General features: G+C 38.7%; 1 protein-coding gene across 1 annotated transcript in view; it reads left to right on the top strand.

The window, feature by feature from the left end:
- Positions 1-22583, top strand: part of HMCN1 (hemicentin 1) — a 254348-nt gene that overhangs the window by 76022 nt on the left and 155743 nt on the right. Inside the window, exons 12-21 of the mRNA XM_070749005.1 lie at positions 811-952; positions 2767-2894; positions 4970-5083; positions 5587-5745; positions 7003-7197; positions 9132-9230; positions 11328-11455; positions 14066-14210; positions 19180-19292; positions 21529-21688. Of these exons, the coding sequence (XP_070605106.1) occupies positions 811-952; positions 2767-2894; positions 4970-5083; positions 5587-5745; positions 7003-7197; positions 9132-9230; positions 11328-11455; positions 14066-14210; positions 19180-19292; positions 21529-21688 (1383 nt within the window). The remainder of the gene's footprint in view (positions 1-810; positions 953-2766; positions 2895-4969; positions 5084-5586; positions 5746-7002; positions 7198-9131; positions 9231-11327; positions 11456-14065; positions 14211-19179; positions 19293-21528; positions 21689-22583) is intronic.

A 22583-nucleotide genomic window follows, 5' to 3' on the forward strand; every position in this document is an offset into this window, starting at 1 on the left:
TCGCCCATTCCACACTGGGGTGACGGATGTGCGGTTAGGGGGTGCTTGCATTAATTAGGTTAATTGGCTTACCTTTGGTCATTTGGGTAGGCAGGTTAGGGGCGGAAAATTGGGTGGTTTAGCAACCGCGCGTTCTCCCTTGGGCATCTTTGGGGATGATTGACAGGTTCTCCGCAAGCTCATGGAGGGAGTTTCTGCCTGAGCAGCTGGGGGGAACCTGTCTTTGGGTCCTGCACCTTTAATTCCCCGATTCGGGTTAGCCGGTGGGACCCCCCTCATGCACAGCATGGCAGAAAAGGTCACAGGTGACGGCCTGGCCCTCACCTGGACCTTGCATCGAGATACGCCCATGAGTTGCCCAGGAATGTTTGCTGGCATAACGTCATTTCCGCCCCGGAAGTATTTGTTTGACCCTGCAGGTCCATTTCCGGGTCATAGTTGTTTATGCTAATTTATGCAAAGTATTTGAATAAATTATGCAAATTTATGTTAATAAAAATGACCCAATTTTAAATCCAGCTCTGGTGTCCGTGTCGTTACTCCGTCTCTCCAGCAAATGGTGGGAAATTGATACTCCCAGAACTTTAGTGAAAGTCCTTAAAGAAAAGCCATTAGGAACTTAGTGAAAAGAATTCTTTCTGAAACTTATTTGGTTGAATTACCAATCTGATACAGATGTATTAATGCGATAAAACTGTTTCTGGGTTTCAGGAATTATATAACATTTTCATGTATGCAGAACAATGGATGCAAGGCAAATTGGCATGGAAAAACATCAATAATCAATTTGTGTTCTATTTTATTTAACAGAGCCCCCAAAAGTTATTGTATCACCCAAGAATCAGTCATTTACTGAAGCGTCTGAGGTATCTATCAGTTGCTCTGCAACAGGCTACCCAAAGCCAACTGTGGTATGGACACATAATGATATCTTCCTTATGGCATCCAATAGGTAAGTTCAAGGTCTTTCTCCCTCTATCCACCAGCAATGTTGCCATCGCTGAGACAAAACAATGAATGAAACTCTCTTTTATCAACAATTTATGTCTGTTATGAAATTTAATAAGAAGAGGTCCTTATTATATACTTTCAGAACTTTGCTGGCCTGCCAGAAAATACATAGATACTTCCTAAGTTTGTGATTTTTAGTAAGAGGATCATGGAAGGTGCTACCTGATAATTTACATTGTCTGAATTTATGGTTTTTACCCCTGCAAAGCCTCTCTGGACAAACATGGGAAGACCCATAAGCAGGAATGGCATGTAAATGGCTTTCAAGTTGCATGGCTAAAACAGTAGGCAATAAGGAAATAGGATGGTGTTACAAAAGATCTGGTCAGAAGTGAGGTGAAACAGAATGAACCCTACCAAGTGGCAATGTTAAAACAGGAGCAAAGCATCAGAGTGGAGTAGACAGTCTGATGTCCCAAGTATTTTTTTAATTTTTTTCCTCTCTTCAGTCCTAATCAATAAAGCCAGTGATAAACCCTGCTTATTTCTTTCCCTTTTAAATATTACACCGACCCCAGGTCCCATAGTTTATGGATTGTAATTTTAGTATTGTAGACTGTGTATAATTGACAGACTGGATTTTATCATATATTTTATCTGTTATACATTATTTTATTTTATAAATTTTGATTGTACATTTGCTGAGTGTTTTTTTTTATTGTTCTGGTCTCTGGTCTATAATAAACTGAATTAAATTGGTAAGGGCATAGGGAATTATGTCTGAGATATTTCAAGAGTTTAAGCCATGGGTGTCAAACTCACATCATCATGGTGTTGTCACATGATCTATTATGACTCCTGGGGTGGGCAGCAGGCAGGATGGGGTGGAACACAGTTTCACCGGTGGAAATGAAGATGTGTACGCAGCTCCAGCTGATCGGTGGCTGTCACTTCCTGGATTACTGGTCTCGGCTCGGCTTTCCTTTTTCCCCCCTGTTGCTGCTGTTGCATCTGAGCTCCTTGCTTTTTTCCTCTTTTCTCCTTCCTGGCTGTGGACGAGCTTCCTTCTCTCCTGCCCGGCTCCCCTCCAGCCTCATGTGGCCCCCTCCCATCTAAGGTGCAAGCAGACGGCATGGGGGGAAACGGTGCTGGCAGCATTTATGCTTCTGACAGCACCCATTCACCCAGCCTGAGGTGGTGTGTGTGATCCAGGAAGGAGAGCATGGGAAACGCAAAGCAAATTGTCACCACAGAGAGCGACATTGGTAAGATTGTAAATCAAAGACTTAATAGTTCACTTGAACGATGATGATAGTTAAAGCCACGCGCACCTGATCACATGTCCAGCTAGCCACTCCTATCCAGTCACATGACCATTAAGCCACATCCACAAAATAAGCCACACTCACAGTGTGGCAGTAAAAATTTTGGCTTTATTGACGAGTCCCTCTCCCTTTGCTAAACTGGACATGGGCATGGCCATAATGTGACACATCCGGCACTTGGGCCGGGAATTTGATAGCCCTAGTTTAGGCTATGTAATTGGACTTATGCATTTATCTTTTCTTTTGCTGTTATGATTGACAAACTAAACAGTAAGCAGTCTTGAGACTTTTTCAAACATCAACAACCGTTGTTTTCTAAAAATTGCTCTGGAAATTATTTCTTATAATATGAAATAGGCACATCTGTCCTTTAATAAGAATGGTGTTTGCAGAAATGAAAACTGCACTGTTTCAAACTGTTATTATGGTATTCTTTCTTTTTTAAAAATAATAACAGCATCAGATTGATCTAACGATTTCTTATTAACAGGTACAGGTTAATTCCTGGAGGTACTTTAATTATAAAAAACACAGTACCCAAGGATAAAGGGGTCTATGGTTGTTTGGCTAGCAATGCAGCTGGAACAGTCAAAGGAACATCTGTTCTCACATACATTGGCAAGTATAAAGAACAAAATAAATAAATAAATCACAGAGTGTAGTTGATTACTTCTTTTATTTGTTGCAAACTTAAATGGATCAGAATGTTGGTAGATGCCGATGATCACTGTATGATTATTTGAATTTCCATCAGTTCACACCCTGCTGATGAAAGTCCAGAAATACTGGGCAGGCCAAGTTGCAAGAATGCCAGACCATTGCATCCCTAAACAGCTCCTCTATGGTAAGCTGTCTAAAAAAAGTGATCTCACAGGAGACAAAAAAAGTGATACAAAGACATGTTGAAAGACTCCTTCAAGTCCCTTGATATCGATACCATCTCCTGGGAAAACCTGGTACAAGATCAATCAACATGGCACGTGCTGATCCACCAGGGCTGCCAGACATCTGAGGACAGAAGAACAATCATAGCAGAAGAGAAATGACCACTCTGCAAAGCCAGAGCTGCAAATGCTGCAACAATGGTGCCCACACATGTCTGCCCAACATGTGCAAATATTTTGGGACCATATAGGCCTTACCAGCCACCTGTGGACACATTGTGGACAGACCACAACCTGTTAGACATCAAGATCTTCTTTGAACATGATGGACAGTCGTCATCATCATTTGAAAACTAAGGCAGGAATATTCACTAAGATCCCCAAAACAGCTCAGTTATTGAGTATTTTTTTAAAAATCAACCTGAACTAGGTGAAAACGTTACATGAAAAAAATGGGATTCAAGATTTGTTTATTTTCAAGGGAGCACAGGCAACTATCTATCTAAGTATTCCATAAGGGACTAATTCTAAGAATAGGCTATATAATGTGTAAAAGATGTGTTGTGTTACTACTCTTCCTGGTTAAACTTTTTTAATTCTAAGAAAACTAGGAATCTGATCTAGGATCACTGTTGCTAGGTGAGGGCAATACAATGTATGAATGAGAAAGTTTAGAAGAATCCTTCCATTGGCAACAAAAATAGTTTTGACTCAAGAGAGCCAGTTTCATCCTCTGTTAGTTAACCTGTGTTCTGGTTTCTGGTAGAACTTTAGCAATTACAAACAACTCTCATTAAATGCATCATTTCATGAATAAAGAAACTCCATTTATTTCTCTGCTCTCATGTAATTCAAACACATTCCATACATGCACTTGGTCTGTTATCTCTCTTAGTTGCATTCCTCACATTCCTCCTCCTGCTCCACTTAACAAGATTTTTTTTCCTAACAGCATAACTTTGAAAAAACAGCAGAACTGACAGTTAACAACACAGAACTACTTTTGCTTACTTTAACAAAGCAAAAACACATCCATTTCCCCTTCCGCAACGTTGAAACTCCACCCTTCTTCTCCACTGACCCCTGACGTGCCAAATATATCACTGCAGTATTTAACCCATTCCTCTCCTTAATATCTTCTTCCAGACCTCTGTTCTCTACGTTTTTGAGCCCTTCTGAATTTAGGGTTAACCCAGCGAGCATCTGATTCTCCCGCACTAGATCTTGAACTCATAGCCCCATCCTGTGGCTGGCCTCCCACCTGTTCTACTACTTGTAACCCCGGGGCCCCCACTAATTCATAAACACTATCTGAATCCGAGTCCTCAATATCTTCATCATCCTCCAACTGATCAGGAGTATGTACAACAATCTGCAGCGAGCCATCTCAACCAAACCTGCTTCATAGGACGGTTATAAAATATCAGTGTATTTATCTCCTTATGGCTTCCTGGAAGTTAAGTAGAATATACATATGGTAGCTTCAAACTGTTCATAAAAAAGAGTGGATTGCTATTTATTTAACTGCCCCAGTGCATAGGTAGACTTTAATAATTATAACCTGAACCAGCAATGCTAAATTAGAATTATCAATAAAAGAGAATACTTGTAGCTCAAGATTGAAATGAGGGGTCCTTGTGTTCTTGGAGTTTGCTTGGGTTTTTTTGCAGATATTTCATTGCCTTAACTAGATAACATCATCAGTCACAAGCAAACTCACAGAGCACCAAGGATTAGAATATAGATTGTACGATTAAAATATTTTTTTAAAAAATGACTTTCTAATGTTTCTTTTCTTGCTCCTTGTAGAAGTCCCGGGGGTGACTGTAGTACAAAATGAACTTCTGATTGCCCTCGGAGACACCTCTATAATGGAATGCAAAAGCACTGGAGTCCCACCTCCATTGATTAAATGGTTTAAGGGTAGGTGAATGAAACTGAACTAATTTTAAAATGTATTTATCAACAATGTGATGGCTCATGTCTTGCTTTGGTGTTTAAATGCATCTATCTATTTCCCATAAATTAAAAATTATAGTACCTATGGGCGACTTGAAATGGACATCATAAATTAGCTAACATGAGAAGAGGCCTTATTAAATATCTAGGGGAGAGGAAATGAGCATACATGATGAGAAGGAAAGCTTTAAAAGCTACCACTTCTACAAACTATGCATTGGCTCATGTTCAACTTTTTTTTTCTCAGGCAAAGTTTGATATAAACTCCATTGTAAACTTTACAGAGATAATATCACTGTATTTTATAAGTGCTCGTTTTCAACAGATTGGCAGATAGTAAAGTCTCCTGAACATTTATAAAACAATAGAACCATTTTGCTGCCTCTAAGAAAGCTATTTAATTTCCCGAGGAGGTGTTTATTATTATGATTTAAACAAAATTTTCATTATTCTTTCCCTGGGTCTAGGGGATTTAGAACTGAGAGCAACAGAATTTCTTATTATTGACTTATCTCGGGGCACCCTGAGAATTCAGGAAACACAAGATCTGGATGCTGGTGATTATATGTGCGTTGCCACAAATGTTGCAGGATCTGCATCTGGTAAAATAACTCTGGATGTTGGTTGTAAGTATGATACTAGAACAAAGCACACAAATTAGATATTTTGTACAAGATGTGATCCATCCATTCTATTGTAATTTATTCAGTGGAGGATAATATTACATGATGATGATGATCATCATAATGTAATATGATGATATTACTTAATAATAATAATAATAATAATAAATAGTAAATACTATAACATATTATTATTTAATATATTATTATTGTTATGATTATTATGATTATGATTATTATGATTATTATTATTTAGATTTGTATGTCGCCCCTCTCCGAAGACTATAAATGATGATGATGATGATGATGATGATGATGATGATGACAGTGATCATCATCATCATAATTTATAATCTTTGGTATTAATGTTGTATTATTTAATATTATTAGATATTACTAATTATTATATTAATATTAATATTATTTGATTCTATATTAATTTACTTTATGTAGATCAGTGGTTCTCAACCTTTCTAATGTTGTGATCCCTTAATAAAGCTCCTCATGTTGTGATGACCCCCCAATCATATGCCTAGCACCAATTCTCCCAACAGCAGAATTGATTGGCAGGAAGGTCAGAGGAACACCCATCACTGTAAACACCTGATTGGTCGGATTGTAAAAATATGTTCCAAAGCACCAGAATAGAAGCTATAGTTCCTAACACCATGGAAAATTTGTCTTTTCTCATGGTCTTAGGCGACCCCTGTGAAACGGTCATTCAATTCCAAAAGGGGTCCCGACACACAGGTTGAGAACCACTGGTGTAGATGGAAAGTGATTTCCCACTGTTGGGAAGGGATGATTCCAGGTTTTCTTACATCCTTCTGTGCTACTTCAGAAGATTTGCTAATTTTCAGTGTCATTTTTGAAAAAGAAAATGCATTCTACAAAGTAAAGTAGAAACAATGCGTATGGCCATGCAGATTGTATGTATGTTTCTCCAAATACAGTGTATAGTGGAGGAGTACACGATGTTTTTAAGCATGTTTGAAAGTACATTGAATTCTCAAATGTTCCTTCAGAATAAACCTGGAACCATGTGATTGAGATGATAGTATCTTTGACAGGCAATCGGCCATATCATGAGAACATGGTGGTATTGTGCCAATAAACATAGACAAAGGCAAATAATTTATGTGAATGAGCTCTGACTCAGTGTTGACGATTTGGGGCCCCTTATCTGATTTTAATTAAAAATACATTAAAATTGCATTGACAATTCTATTATTTTTGTCTTCCTGTGTATTCCTTTTATAGCTCCTCCAGTTTTCATACAAGAACCTAGTGATGTATCAATGGATATTGGCTCAAACATAACATTGGCTTGCTATGTTCAGGGTTATCCAGAGCCGAAGGTGAAGTGGCAGCGGTTGGACGGCATCCCAATTTTCTCAAGACATTTTGCAGTTAGCTCTGTCACTCAACTCAGAACAGGAGCTCTTTCTATTCACAGTATGTAGACACCATCTTATGTATTAAGAAATACATAAGACTATTTGTGGGCTCATTCAAACATCTGTGATAGTCTACTTTCCTCCCATCCCTGAGTGACTGTAGGGAAAAGCTGATTGATATGAAAATCACTCCTTCCAGAGGTGAGCTGCTAAGGCGGTACGGTGACGTGTGCTCGCCCCCATGGCTCTGAATGCTAGCGGAGTCCAGCGCAATTAGGCTACTGCACATGTGCAGAGATGCAGGTGCGCCTGTGTTCCGGTGTGTTTTTTTGCTTCCGCACAGGAACACCCATGCGCCTGCGTCTCCGTGCATGATTTTGTTACCTGAACAGGTGCAGTAGCATAATTGCACTGGACTCCACTAGCACTCAGAACCACTGGGGAGAGCACACGGCACCCACCTCTGACTCCTTCCAAAGTCTACCTCTGCTAGTTACTATTTCTGGCTACACATACTACAATATGGTGTAGATGCAGGGCAGTAATTGGTAGAGTCCATACTACCATTCTCCTTTCAACCAATTACTGAAGAAAAAATAAATAATCAATAGCTCCCGTGGGATGGGGTGGAGTATCATGATTCCCTTCCTCTAATTGAAATTAGCGTTTCTGTGAATAATGTTTGAGCCTGCTTCCTCTTATTCTTGCTGTTCATCCTATGATGTTACTAAATATACAACATTTACTTATATGTCTATATCTGTGCTGCTTCTCTATTGTGAGGGCACTTAAATCTCAAGAAATGCAACTGATGGTAAAATAGAATGATTCAGTTTATGTTAATCAGATGGAGAGAGGAAGAATATTTTATACTTCCAACATAGCTAAATCCCTGAGGCAGGAAACCACACAACAAGCCTCATTTCAATATGCATATACTCCCAAACTGAATTTCCTTGAATTCACCTTGACTTACTGTGAAGTCCTGGCCAAAAATGATAAGGTTGGTTTGTCTACATCGATGTACTCTTTCTATTCAAAAAGGGGGGAAAGATTAAGGAGCTCTGCTGCAACAGTGGTTAGAATGTAGTATTGCAGGCTAACTGCCCATAGCCAGGAGTTTGATTCTGACCAGTTCAAGATTGACTCAGACTTCCATCTTTCTATGGTAAGTAAAATGAGGAGCTCAGATTGTTAGGGTCAATATGCTGATTTTGTAAACCATTTAGAAAGTGCAAAGTTGTCTAATAGCACTATGAGGAAGTATGTCTTAAGTGCCACTGCTGTTAAGATCTGCCTTTTTAGTTTTGCTTATTAATGGGCATGTTGATCTCCTATGATTGATGTTACACAAGGCAGATATTCTTATAATAATAAATAATAATAATTTATTAGATTTGTATGCCGCCCCTCTCCGAAGACTCGGGGTGGCATACAAATGTTGGAACCCTTCCAATACCCTTCCAATATATGAACCCTTCCAATACATGAAAAATAAAAACAGGCTGTAGTTCCAATTGTAGCAGCCACAGCAAAAAATGTCCATGGAGATGCTAAATCATCTAGCTAGGGAACCACTGGAGCTCAGCAAATTGCTAATCTCCAAAGACTTCTCACCTGTGTTTTAACAGAATATTTACATTGGAAGTCACCTGCTGAATTAGCAGAGAAAATGCTACCTTTAGAATGGAACACCTTAAAAAAGGTGCAGTCTGACTCAGCATTTCTCTGACAATCAACTAATAATGAGAAGCCGTGTCCTTTGTAGATGGACATCATCATACACAGCAACCAAGAAAACGACTCTGTAGCAACTCTGTAATTGCTTTCAGGCTGTTAAAATGATGTGACCTATGTTTAGGTTTAGCTTAACATAGCTGGAAAAATGATATTTTATTTATTTATTTATTTATTTATTTATTTGTTAGGTTTTTAATACAAAATATTTATTGCTTGTTTTTCCTCCCTTTTAAAACTTTTATACAATTTTAGATTTATGGATTAATGATGAAGGATTATATGTCTGTGAAGCTGAAAACCAGTTTGGAAAGATTATCTCAAGCCCAGCTACAGTTACTGTGACAGGACTTGGTAATGAATTGATAATATGAGATTTTGACAATATTTAGGATAGAAATAAAGTGTTCTCCACTGCCTTTAGTGTTTGTAGTGTGTGAAACAACAGCATGCTTTGATGTTATGTTTAAAATCACATTTTTGTTAAATCCAAACAGAATTTTATTTCTTTGGTAAATCATTTATTGATGAATCAGAGCAATAAATGAACAATTAAATAATAAATAAATCCACATTAGTTTTTGTTTTTTAGGAGCATTGGCATACAGTGGTCCCTCGATCATCGCGAGGGTTCCGTTCCAGGACCCCAAGCGATGATCGATTTTTCGCGAAGTAGCGGTGCGGAAGTAAAAACACCATCTGCGCATGCGCAGATGGTGTTTTTACTTCCACCGCCGCCCGCCCTTCGCCTGCCCACCCCGTTGCTCGCGCCTGGAGTTTCCCCGCGCACGTGCCGCCCGCCCGCCCACGCTGTTGCTGGGGCCGCTTCCCAGCTGGGGAGCGGAGCTGGGGTGTCCCCAAGCGCGCGCGCACTGCCCACCCACGCTGTTGCTGGGGCCGCTTCCCAGCTGGGGAGCAGAGCTGGGGTTTCCCCAAGCGCGTGCGCACCGCCCGCCCGCCCACGCTGTTGCTGGGGCCGCTTCCCAGCTGGGGAGCGGAGCTAGGGTTTCCCCAAGCGCGCGCGTGTTGCTGGGGCCGCTTCCCAGCTGGGGAGCGGAGCTGGGGTGTCCCCAAGCGCGCGCGCACCGCCCGCCCACGCTGTTGCTGGGGCCGCTTCCCAGCTGGGGAGCGGAGCTGGGGTTTCCCCAAGCGCGCGCGTGTTGCTGGGGCCGCTTCCCAGCTGGGGAGCGGAGCTGGGGTTTCCCCAAGCGCGCGTGCACCGCCCGCCCGCCCACGCTGTTGCTGGGGCCGCTTCCCAGCTGGGGAGCGGAGCTGGGGTGTCCCCGCGCGTGCCACCCGCCCGCCCACGCCGTTGCTCGCGCTGCCGCTGGGGTCTTACCGGGGCAAGAGGGGGAAGACCCAGGGAAGCCGCCCAGCTTCCCAGCTGGGGAACTCCACCATCTATGCATGCGTGGCCATAGAAAAAAGGCACGCATGCGCAGATGGTGGAGTTTACTTCCGGGTTGAAAACTTGCGAAATAGCCCTTTCGCGATGCTCGAGGACGCGAAACTCGAGAGTTCACTGTACTTATATATTTAATGTTAATCTGTATGAGCCTGAAACTTTTTCATGAATATAAAGCAATTACCCTTCCTTCCTTCCTTCCTTCCTTCCTCCGTCCTTCCTTCCTTCCTTCATTCCTTCCTGTATGAAAAGTTGGTTAATAATCTTATCATGAATAATAAAGTGTGTGTAGTTAAAAAGAAGAAAGTGTGGCTGATTGATGTGGCAGATAAAATAAAATTGAAGACTAAAGCGTTGGAAAATGTGATAAAGTACCAAATTATGGAAATCAAAATTAAAAGATTATGGCATAAACCAGTCATGGTCGTCTCAGCACTTATCACTACATTGGGTGCCATACCAAAAAGTCTTGGACTGCACTTAGAAAATCTGCACATTGGCAACATTTTCATCTTTCTACTCTGCTTGAATCTGCACATACACTGTGCTAATACATTACAATATCCTAGGTTCTTGTGAAGAATTCAATGTCTATGAAGGCCAACATCAGCTGTAGAACTGGCAGCTGTAATTTCACATTGAGTGTATATAATAATAATAATAATAATAATAATAATAATAATAATAATAATAATAATGAACCAAGTCCTTGGGAAGGACTCAATAGGTAGATAAATGTCACATATAATCAAAATATCTGGCTGACCATAATAAACAACCAAACAAAAATGGAAGTAGCATGCTGTAATAGATAACAGATTATTTTGGGATTCATGGTCTCCATAAAATATGTATATAAATGTATGGTTCAATAGATTTATTTATAATTCAAAGTTAAAGTAAACTACTTTTAAGAAAAGTTTAGCAGTCAAGGATTTTTCTTAAGTCCTTTGAGAAGATGGATTTTTTTAATGCAGTTTTATAGGAACATAAAACATCTTTATGTTATTATTATTTTGTTCTTCTCCTGTTTCTGTTTGATATAGTTGTACCTCTAATTGCAATGAGTCCTGCAATAGCTAATGTCATTGAAGGACAGCAACTGACTCTGTCATGTACACTGCTGGCAGGGAACCCAATCCCAGAGCGAAAATGGATTAAGAATGGCATTGTGGTAAGATAATTTTGAATATCCTTTAAGGTTTTCTACTTAAACTTACTTAAGTTTAAATACCAAAACGTTTTGATGGTGAAAAAATACCAAAACCCTAAACTCTTGTGAATAACAGCATTTCATTTTATTTCATATGCAGGTGGGGCATAACTTGCAGTATTGCATGAAGACTCTTTTCTGACTCAATGAAATTACCTGCTAAATGACTTGGGAAACTCAGTTTAGGCTAAGCACTAGATACTTGTCCAAGTACATTTGTCAGGGACAGACTCCTTGAGAAGCAGAAAATAACTCTTATGGGACTCCCCAGAGTTCTTGCAAATTTGGAAAAATCTTAAACAACGAACAATCATGATATCCTACATTACAACTAGGTTTCCTGTAGTTGTAATATGATGCCTGCATTTTTGTGTTTGCTGATTTGCTATTTCACATCAATTAATTAATGCCATCTGCAAACTATTTCATCTGAATTGTGAAAAAGTCTGTTTCTGGAGAAGGATTTGTGATCACTTATCTATATATGGGAGTGCGATGACTCAGCAGATAAGAAGCTGAGCTTGTCAGTGGGAAAGCTGGCAGCTCCAGTTTGAGACCCAAGCACTGCATGATCAGACGAACTCCCATTCTTGTCCCAGCTCCTGCCCATTTAGCAATTCAAAAACATGAAAATGCAAGTAGATAAATAGGTACCGCTTCAGTGGGAAGGTACCTGCATTTTGTGTTTCGTAACACATACTATGCTGTGGTGTGATGCCATTTATTTATTCATTCATTCATTCATTCATTCATTCATTCATTCATTTATTTATTTATTGGATTTGTATGCCGCCCCTCTCCGGAGACTCGGGGCGGCTAACAGCAATAATAGGACAGCATATAATAATAATCCAATACTAAAAACAATTAAAAACCCATTATAATAAAAACCAAACAGACATACAGACATACCATGCATAAAATTGTAAAGGCCTAGGGGGAAAGGGTATCTCAATTCCCCCATGCCTGGCGGCAGAGGTGGGTTTTAATTAGCTTACGAAAGGCAAGGAGGGTGGGGGCAATTCTAATCTCTGGGGGGAGTTGGTTCCAGAGGGCTGGGGCCACCACAGATAAGGCTCTTCCCCTGGGTCCCACCAAGCGGCATTGTTTAGTTGACAGGACCCGGAGAAGACCCACTCTGTGGGACCTAACTGGTCGCTGGTATTCGTGCAGCAGAAGGCGGTCCCTGAGATAATCTGGTCCGGTGCCACGAAGGGCTTTATAGGTCATAACCAACACTTTGAATTGTGACCAGAAACTGATCGGCAACCAATGCAGACTGCGGAGTGTTGGTGTAACATGGGCATATTTGGAAAAGCCCATGATTGCTCTCGCAGCTGCATTCTGCACGATCTGAAGTTTCCGAACACTTTTCAAAGGTAGCCCCATGTAGAGAGCTGACTACGGAAAGATCTTCAGACAATGCTGGCTCCCTTGGTTAAGTGATGGAGATGAGCAATTCTCCTAGAGTCAGACACAACTGGACAGCGGAAACGTTTACTTTTACCGTATCTATATATATCATTGCTTTTTGATGCTGCAGTGTAGAAAAGATAAACATGAACTAGGGCTTTGTTTTAAATTTGTTTCAAAGTGAGTAACTTCACCAGTTAGAGGTAAAGATAAGCAGAAGTACATATTGTTTCATTAAGCTTCCTTTCAGGAATTTCTCATCAATTTTAAGATTCATGTAGAAATAGTTTGACTTAATCTGTACACAATAATCATGTTTTCCTTTCCGGAGAATCATTGGTGTAGATAGTTTACAAAGATAAAAATGTAACTTAATTTTACTTCCCATAAAATAGTTTGTTATAGGTTTGTGTAGATAAGCAGAAGTTTTATTAACATGCATGAATATTGCAAAGTGTACTTTTATCCTACGTAATTTATAGGATAAAAGAATGGAAAGTTGTGGAGAAAATAAGCTACACATTCCAGTTGCTCTGACAAAGACAGGAAACTCGTTTTAAATATGTACTGATAATTAATTCAGTGAAACTATGCAACAACCAGAAACAAGAAAATCTGAACCATACGCTCCAGGAAAGTCTACAGTCTTCAAAGGGAGATAATTCCATATGCAATACCCTTTTGTATTCTTTTATGGAAGCCATGAAAGGAGAAGTACTTTTCATATATTCCAGTTTAAAAAGGTCAAGATTTGTATATGATTTGAAGCCATTTATTGCTTCCATCACTTTTCCAAACCCTCATGTCTTTCATTTAGAGGAGAAAGAGGAAGGCTGAAGTAAAAAGCATTTCTTGAACTCTGGATAATCCTTTACCTAAATGATGCAAAATGGCTCTAGGTGTCTAGGTGCAAGAAAGAGGTAGTCATATGGGCTTCTTTATCTTCAAAAGTTGCAAAAAAAACCCAAAACCCAACCCCCAGCAAAATCAAAGTCCTGCAAGAATGTTCTCATTTAAGTTGGTAAATTAAAAACAACAACAACAACAACAACAACAACAACAACAACAACAACAACAATGGAATATGCTAGGTATAAATGACCAGACTAAATGGAGAATGGACATACGTTTTATCGGCCTTTCCCATTCCAACTCTAGGTGATCCAGACTCCCTATATCAGCCTCCGGAGTGATGGCAGTCTTCATCTTGAAAGAGTTCGACCACAGGATGCTGGAGGCTATACTTGCACAGCCAGCAATGTTGCTGGGACAGACAACAAAACAACTACTGTCAACGTCTTTGGTGAGTGAAACATTTAGTGTTTTCCTTACTTTTTAGCATTAAGAATTCACTAGTACACTATTCATCCCATGATGATGGGTAAATTGTCCCTGAGATTACACACTAAGTTTAAAAACTTTCCAAATGATCAGTTCAGATGACCAAGCAATGGCCTGTTCCTATCAGAGGTGGGTTCCTATTGGTGCGCCCTGGTACACCGAAGTGGTAGTCTGGTAGTGGCCCTCAGATTGCGCAATTGCTGCATGATAGCTTCAGTGCTGCCTTTGCTGGTCCATGCGCGGCACCATTATTTTTATCAATTTTAGGGTTTTTTTGCTTCTGCACATGCGCAGAAGTAAAAATGCATGAGGGGATGCTCTCCGGAGTACGATTTTCAGTGATTATTTTGCTTTTGCGCATGTGCAGAAGCAAAATCATGTGAGGGGATGCTTGTGCATGTGATATTTTTGATTATTTTTTACTTCTGTGCATGCGGAAGCAAAATCGCATGAAATGTTACAATACACACGCAGTATGGAGGTTAGAGGAACATGCCACTGGTTCTTGTAATCTGCCAGTTCCCAGTAGTCTGCTAGTTGATGAGGAACAAGATGATATTACCAGGAGCCAGAATTTAATCCTTGAGAGATTGCTTTCAAGGGAATACAGAAATGAATACAGTGCTGTTATACAGTGCACTGAAATGCATGTTTTTATTCAATCCATACTCTTCTTAATGCTTCCTACAGTGTTCATAGGATAATAAAAGATATAAACAATCAGTTGAAATGGAAAGCAAAATTTCCACTTCAAAAATTCAGCAATTTTGTCTCCTTCAGTTGGTTCCCTGTTTACTATCGTTCTACATTATTCTTTTGGCCTCAAAGAACAAAAGAAATACATCAAAATGTCTTTTTATCATACTCATCGTAACAAGTAGTTTCTACTGGTCTTTGACTATAACAATGATTTGATTTGATTAGTAAGGGATAATTTGTGGATTAAAGGAATAACATCTTCAGTACATTCTATGTTTTCCATTACAAATCCAACACAACATATATTATGTAAATTTCTCATTTCATAGGGTAAGTATAGCTAAGGAGTTTTGTTGGAATGCTGAAGGTAATAAACTGGTTCCAGCTGCTCATGAAAGGCAGATGAGATAAGTATGTGTGTCAAAGTTCTAACACATGCAGAATGTGCTAAGCAGCTATGTGAAAGAAAAATTCTTTGTATCCCAGAAAAGGTCATCTGAATACAATTTTTCCAGTGAGAGATCCATTGTATGAATTGCTTCAAAGTGGAAGAAGACACCTGTGTCTCACCCAATGTGTGAGATGTTTTGATCGTGCAATGTTCTCGATAAACAGAACATATGTATAAAATGCCATGTAAAAATAGGTCTTTTCTGTATGAATGTTTTGAAGACATAATTGTTTCTGCAGACATACTTATTTTTTTAATAAAACAGAGGCAGATGAAAGAATTCACCAATGCAGTTTAAAAGGCTTGATCAATGATTACAAAGAGGAAGCCAGTGAATGGGGTAGATGGTTTAAAGCAGGGGTCCCCAACCTTAGCAATTTTAAGACTTGTGGATTTTAACTCCCAGAATTTCTCAGCCAGCAAAGCTATTGATTGCATGCAATATTCAAAAATTTATGAGATTGTGAATTTGGGGTTTTGATTAGCTATACCCCATAATCATCACAATTATGACAAATCATGGCTTGAACTATCTTGCCTTGCATGGAATGAGTCTCTCTCATATATTACCTTTTAAGTTGCATTACTGAAATAAATGAACTTTTCCATGATATTCTAATTTTTCGAGTTTCATCTGTAGAATTCTTTTTGAATTCATCTTGTATGCACCTGATGTGGGAGAAATATGCAAAGAGAAATCTTTCTGGTGGCCATGAGCATAATGATGTCACTTAATGTCCACAAAAAAGACCATCTGAATAGTGTGGTGGGAATTAAATAATACTTGTTCAAACCAGTCTAGGGCAACTTTACCAACAAGAAGATGCTAAGATCTAATGGAAGATGAATATAAGATTGGTTTCAAATACTGTATCACCTGGTTTCAGATGTAAAGCTAAATTCTGAAACTGAATGCAAGTCCCTGGGAAGAGAGGACAAGAACCCTTCAATAAGAAAGAGATGGTCCTCTAGGACTGCACAAATGTAGTGAAAGTGTTAGAATAATGTTCATAATCTACAGTGCTCAAGGGAAAAACAGATTTGTATTCAGCAGGGAATCAGACAAGGGAAGGTTGGGCACATATAAAGTTAGATCTGGAATGACTTTGGTGTCAGTACATTAATAAAGCCAATTGGAAACATTTTAGATGCTTGTATTTTTTCTTAAATACTTGTCATGCTTTGGAAGTTAGGTATGTCATCCTTCTTCATAAGAAATCTTGTCAAATAAATCTTACAATTGTGAATATATTTGTACTCTATAAGCATTGAAAAACATGTCTATAAAGAATTCATGCTATAAGTCTTATTGGATATTTTATTTTTTATCTTATTTTATTATTTTATTAATTTTATTTTTATTACACTTATTAGTATTTTCTTACACTTATACACATTGGAGATTTTAATTTAAACACTCATTTAAAATATTGCAAATTCTAATTCAAATTGTTGATTATTTGTTGATGATGAGTTGATGGCCAACAATGATTGTTGATGAGTGATGATAAAGTCCGTTCCCAGTCTAGTCTTTATTTGTCCTTTGTTCTCCCTACAACCTTCATTTATCTTTATGACATTCTGGATTGAGTGATATGAATGGGCTTTCAGAGGTTTACTGTGTATTACAAAGGGTTATAAGAAGTGACACACAGCACAAACATGTGGACAGATGCATGCACATTTTGCAAGAAAAGAGAGTTTGCTTGCAATAAGTCCAGGTCAGTAAATCAGAAGCCTGGTGAAGGCTCAGGATTTTCACAGAAATGTTAGTCAATGGAAGTCAAAAAACTCAAATGAAAAGGATCTGGTTACTGGTTACCAGGAAGCTCTGATGTAGACAACCACTGGGGAGAGGGTTCAGTTAAGATTGGTGCCTCTCTTGCCTGATAAGGAGATGCATGGAGACTTCTATTTTGATCTTTGTGTCTGTGGTACATGTAGGCACTAAATGATTGAGTTTGGACACTCTTTGTTCCACCACCAACACAGCTACTCTGGATGATTCCAGGTTGCCTTCTTAAGTGCTCAATTATTTGCTAATTCCTGTGGCTAACATTTGTCTGATATATCTAGAACAGGTTTTTCAGCATCAGTATCTTCCAATTCTATTTTGGGCATAGAGTTGGAAAATTGATCTCTTTGAATGTGTGATGGTTTTCAAAAGATGTAGTGATAAAAGAGAATAATCATGTGGAAATAGGCAAGATCCATGATGAGCTTGTCATAGATTAAGTCCAAAGAATGCAGATATTTTGAGAAATTGTGTCAGTCAGACAAACTTCTAATTCATGTGATATGAAAGAGGGAAGACAAAATGCACAATCTGACTTGCAAGATTGTGTTAGTACAGCCAATCTAAATAAAAGTAACTTTTCATTTTCTCTGGACTCTGTTTCCCTGGAGTCTGTTCTGCCTCACAGGTTTGGCAAAATTATACTTTATTCATTTTAGTTGTATTTGGTTTACTTGGCTATTTGTGAAGTTGTGGATTAATTTTATTGGATAGAATTATGGATTGTGGTTAAATAATATAAATTTTCTTTCATTTTTACAGCACTGTGATGCTACTGTCTCCGAGTCTGCGGAGAGGGGCGGCATACAAATCTAAATAATAAATAAATAAATAAATAAATAAATTTTAAATTTGCTCTACTTACAACTTAATTTCATTCTAGGATTCTCCTGTGGAAGATTTGTTTGGTTGTGAAATAGCCACTCATAAAAACCCTTTATCAGAACGTGAACTAGCAGATCTACTCACATTCTTTCTGGAAATCAATTTTACATAGATATAAATATGGTGCAAGAACTTGCTACTTAGCAGCATGCCACCTTCTTATTTAATATTTTTAATTAAAATAATCTTTTTTAAAAGTCAAGTGAGACCAAAAATCTGGTGGGTACCAAAAGAGCAGTGAAGGGTTACCAAATTTTTTACCAATACCCTGTGGGTGTGGCTTATGCAGGATGCCCTGCATTTTCTTTCAACACCTTTCAGTGCAAATTGGGGTGGAGCTCCATTTCCCTTACCCCACTGCGTCCCCCCCAATCCCGGTGGGGGGGGGGCAGGGGAAGAGCCTTCCCTGTGGCGGCCCCGGCCCTCTGGAACCAACTCCCCCCAGAGATCAGAATTGCCCCCACCCTCCTTGCCTTTCATAAACTTCTCAAAACCCACCTCTGCCGTCAGGCATGGGGGAATTGAAATATCTTCTCCAGACCTATATAATTTATGTATGGCGTGTTGTGTGCATGTTTTTTAAATTATGGGTTTTTAACTTCATATTATTAGATTTGTATTGTACATTATTTCTATCACTGCTGTGAGCCACCACGGGTCTACAGAGAGGGGCGGCATACAAATTAAATGAATGAATGAATGAATAAATAAATGAATGAATAAATAAATAAATAAATAAATAAATAAATAAATAAATAAATAAATAAATAAATAAATAAATAAATAAATAAATAAATAAATAAATAAATAAATAAATAAATAAATAAATAAATAAATAAATAAATAAATAAATAAATAAATAAATAAATAAATAAATCAATCTGGGCAGTAGCCCACCCCTGCAAAGAAGTATTTTTTAATCATATCATTGACTGGGGACCTACATTACCTATACCTGCAATTACATCTAAAGAAGACTGAAGCTATGATGGAATATCTGTGTTAATAGACTATGCCTTATAATAAAGAGCAACATCACACATGTAAAATAACATGTAGTAAGAAATTATTTGTAAGATACTTGCATATTTGTGTTTTCAGTTCCACCTATGATTCAGCATGGACAACAGATCTTCACTACTATAGAAGATGACCCAGTTACATTGCCTTGCAAAGCCAACGGAGTTCCTAGGCCATCCATAGTATGGTCCAAGGTAATTGCAATGTTTTGATCAACTGAACTGAAAACTTTAATGAGTTGGGTGTATTTATGTACTTAAAATATTGATAACCTATAGTATAGTATAGTATAGTATAGTATAGTATAGTATAGTATAGTATAGTATAGTATAGTACAGTACAGTACAGTACAGTACAGTATAATAATATAATGTAATATAATATAATGAGTTGGGAGGGACCTTGGAGGTCTTCTAGTCCAACCCCCTGCTTAGGCAGGAAACCCTACACTACTTCACAAATGGTTATCCAACATCTTCTTAAAAACTTCCAGTATTGGAGCATTTACAACTTCTGGGGGCAATCTGTTCCACTGATTAATTTTTCTAACTGTCAGGAAATTTCTCCTTAGTTCTAAATTGCTTCTCTCCTTGTTTAGTTTCCAACCATTGCTTCTTGTTCTACCTCCAGGTGCTTTGGAGAATAGTTTGACTCCCTCTTCTTTGTGGCAACCTCTGAGATATTGGAACACTGTTATCATGTCTCCCGTAGTCCTTCTTTTCGTTAAACTAGACATACCCAGTTCCTGCAACTGTTCTTCATATGTTTTAGCCTCCAGTCCCGTAATCATCTTTGTTGCTCTTCTCTGCACTCTTTCTAGAGTCTCAACATCCTGTTTACATTGTGACCAAAACTGAATGCAGTATTCCAAGTGTGGCCTTACCAAGGCATTATAAAGTGGTGTTAACACTTCACGTGATCTTGATTCTACACCTCTATTAATGCAGTCTAGAACTGTATTGGCTTTTTTGGCAGCTGGCTCATATTTAAATGATTGTCCACTAGGACTCCAAGATCCTACTGATTACTACTGTATCTGTGCATTTTGTTTTTCTTGCCTAAATATAGAACTTTATTTTTTTTCACCATTGAATTTCATTTTGTTTGATAGCGCCCAATGTTTAAGTCTGTCAAGATCCATCTGTATCTTGAGCCTATCTTCTAGAGAGTTGGCTGATTCCTGCCAATTTGGTGTCATCTGCAAATTTGATGAGTTCCTGATCTATCCCCTCATCCAAGACATTGATGAATATAATTAATAGTACTGGGGCTAAAATAGAGCCTTGGGGTATTCTACTGCATACTTCCCTCCATGTAGATGCAGTTCCATTGAGCACTATATGTTGAGTGAGGTTGGTTAGCCAGTTTTGAATCCATTTGGTGGTGTTGCTGTCTAACTCACATTTTTCTACTTTACACTTTTCTACTTTATCTAGTAGTAGGTTATGGTCTACTTTATCAAATGCTTTTATCAAAGTCCAAGTAAATTATATTGACAACATTCCTCTATCTTAAGGCATCTAGTTAAATTTGCTGCCTCCACTTAGGTTGCTAGTTAGGACAATGGTGCAAGCTTTCAGATTAAACTTGTCTAATTGTTAGTGTTGAGTGAACCAAACTTGCAAAGTTCGGGTTCATGCCAAACCCAAATCCGAAATTTTTTAAAAGTTCGGATAAAGTTCGGGTTCGGCGTTCACTCGAACACCGCAAAATGACAATGACCGGGAGGAGAGTGGGGAATCCCATCATGGGATTTCCCACCTCCTTTTTCTTGCGGTGCTGCAAGCAAAAGGAAGTGGGAAACCCCCGATGGGATTTCGTGGGTGGGGCTTTGACGTCACAGAGACTACTTTCTGGCCGGCTGAAATGGGGAAGAAGGAGTCTCCGTGACATCAAAGCCCGGTCCCCAGAATCCCATCATGGGATTCCCCACCTACTTTTGCTTGCAGCACCGCTGTGGCATCCTTTTCTGTAAAAATAAAAGGAAGCAAAAGGAGGTGGGGAATTCCCCACCTCCTTGTTTATTTTTACAGAAAAGGATGCCACAGCGGCTTGTTGCTGCTCGGGTTCGGGTTCGGGTTTGGCGAACTCACCCAAACTTCACGGCAAAGTTCGGGTGGGTTCGCCGAACCCGAACTTCATTGGGTTCGCCCAACACTACTAATTGTTAAATGTAGTTTAGCAGGTACCTTTCAGAGCTATAGATTTAAAGCAGTGTAAAAGGAAGAACAATTCTCAAAGGAACAGTTGAGACTAACCGCAATAACAGCAAACTCTGTAAATTTTAAAAGAAAACAGCAATGACACTATGACTTTGAAGCAAGCTGTGAAGATGCTGAGTTACACAGACCATTATTAAGAAATACCCTGGTAGTTTTTATTCCATGTTCCATAAAAAAAGTTCATTTTTATTTTACTGTCTTTTTACAGAAAGGAGAAGTGATTTCTCTCATCAGTTTAATGTTTTCTGCTGGGTCTGATGGAAGTCTTTATGTGGTTTCTCCGGGAGGTGAGGAGTCTGGAGAATATATCTGCACTGCAACCAATGCTGCAGGCTATGCCACACGGAAAGTGCAGCTGACAGTCTATGGTAAATAAAAATGAAAGTGTAAATATCTCTAAGAACAAAGTAGTGGGCTCAGTCTAAAATCTCAAGTCTGCAAATAACATTTGAAACCAGGAGAACAGAACCATCTAGACGTTGTAAACAAACTGCAATTAACAAGAGGCAGTGAGGAATTTATTATAGTTTGTAATCAAATTATAATGTTAAATTTAAATGCAAGTTAAGGCCCTTCTAATTGTTGCTCCAGCCTATCCATTTTTTTGTCCTAGCCTGCTTACTTTTGTAATATCACTTTTAGTATGCCAGTCAAAAGCTAAGTATGTCTCTCAGCCTTAAAAGATTGGGCATCTCTACTCTATACAGAACTGCCAATGGTAATAATTTGGAACTAATATGTGTCACAAGAACCATTTCAGGATAATTTCGTAAACTACTCAAGACCCACCTGTACCGCCAGGCATGGGGGAGTTGAGACACCTTTCCCCCAGGCTCTTTATATTTTATGTTTATGTTTATTTAGATTTGTATGCTGCCCCTCTCCGCAGACTCGGAGAGGGGCGGCATTATGTTTGGTATGTATGTGTTGTTTGGTTTTTAAATATGATAGGGTTTTATATGCTTCTTTTTTAATACTAGATTTGTTTCGCTATAATATTGTTTTTTTATTATTGTTGTGAGCTGCCCCGAGTCTTCAGAGAGGGACGGCATACAAATCTAATAAATTATTATTAATAATTATTATAACTCTGCCTCCTGTTCATTCAACCCATTGATGTGATTGAGTTGCCTCTTTCCCTTCTATTCTGCTATAACTTTTGTTGAATATTACAGTTCTCCCTATAATGTTTATTATGATAAAAAACCTTTTATAGGTTATCACTGCATAAACAGGATTTCTTTTAGAAGACCATTCTGTAGG

This window comes from Erythrolamprus reginae, chromosome 3 (genome assembly GCF_031021105.1).
Source record: "Erythrolamprus reginae isolate rEryReg1 chromosome 3, rEryReg1.hap1, whole genome shotgun sequence".
Taxonomy (NCBI): Eukaryota; Metazoa; Chordata; class Lepidosauria; order Squamata; family Dipsadidae; genus Erythrolamprus; species Erythrolamprus reginae.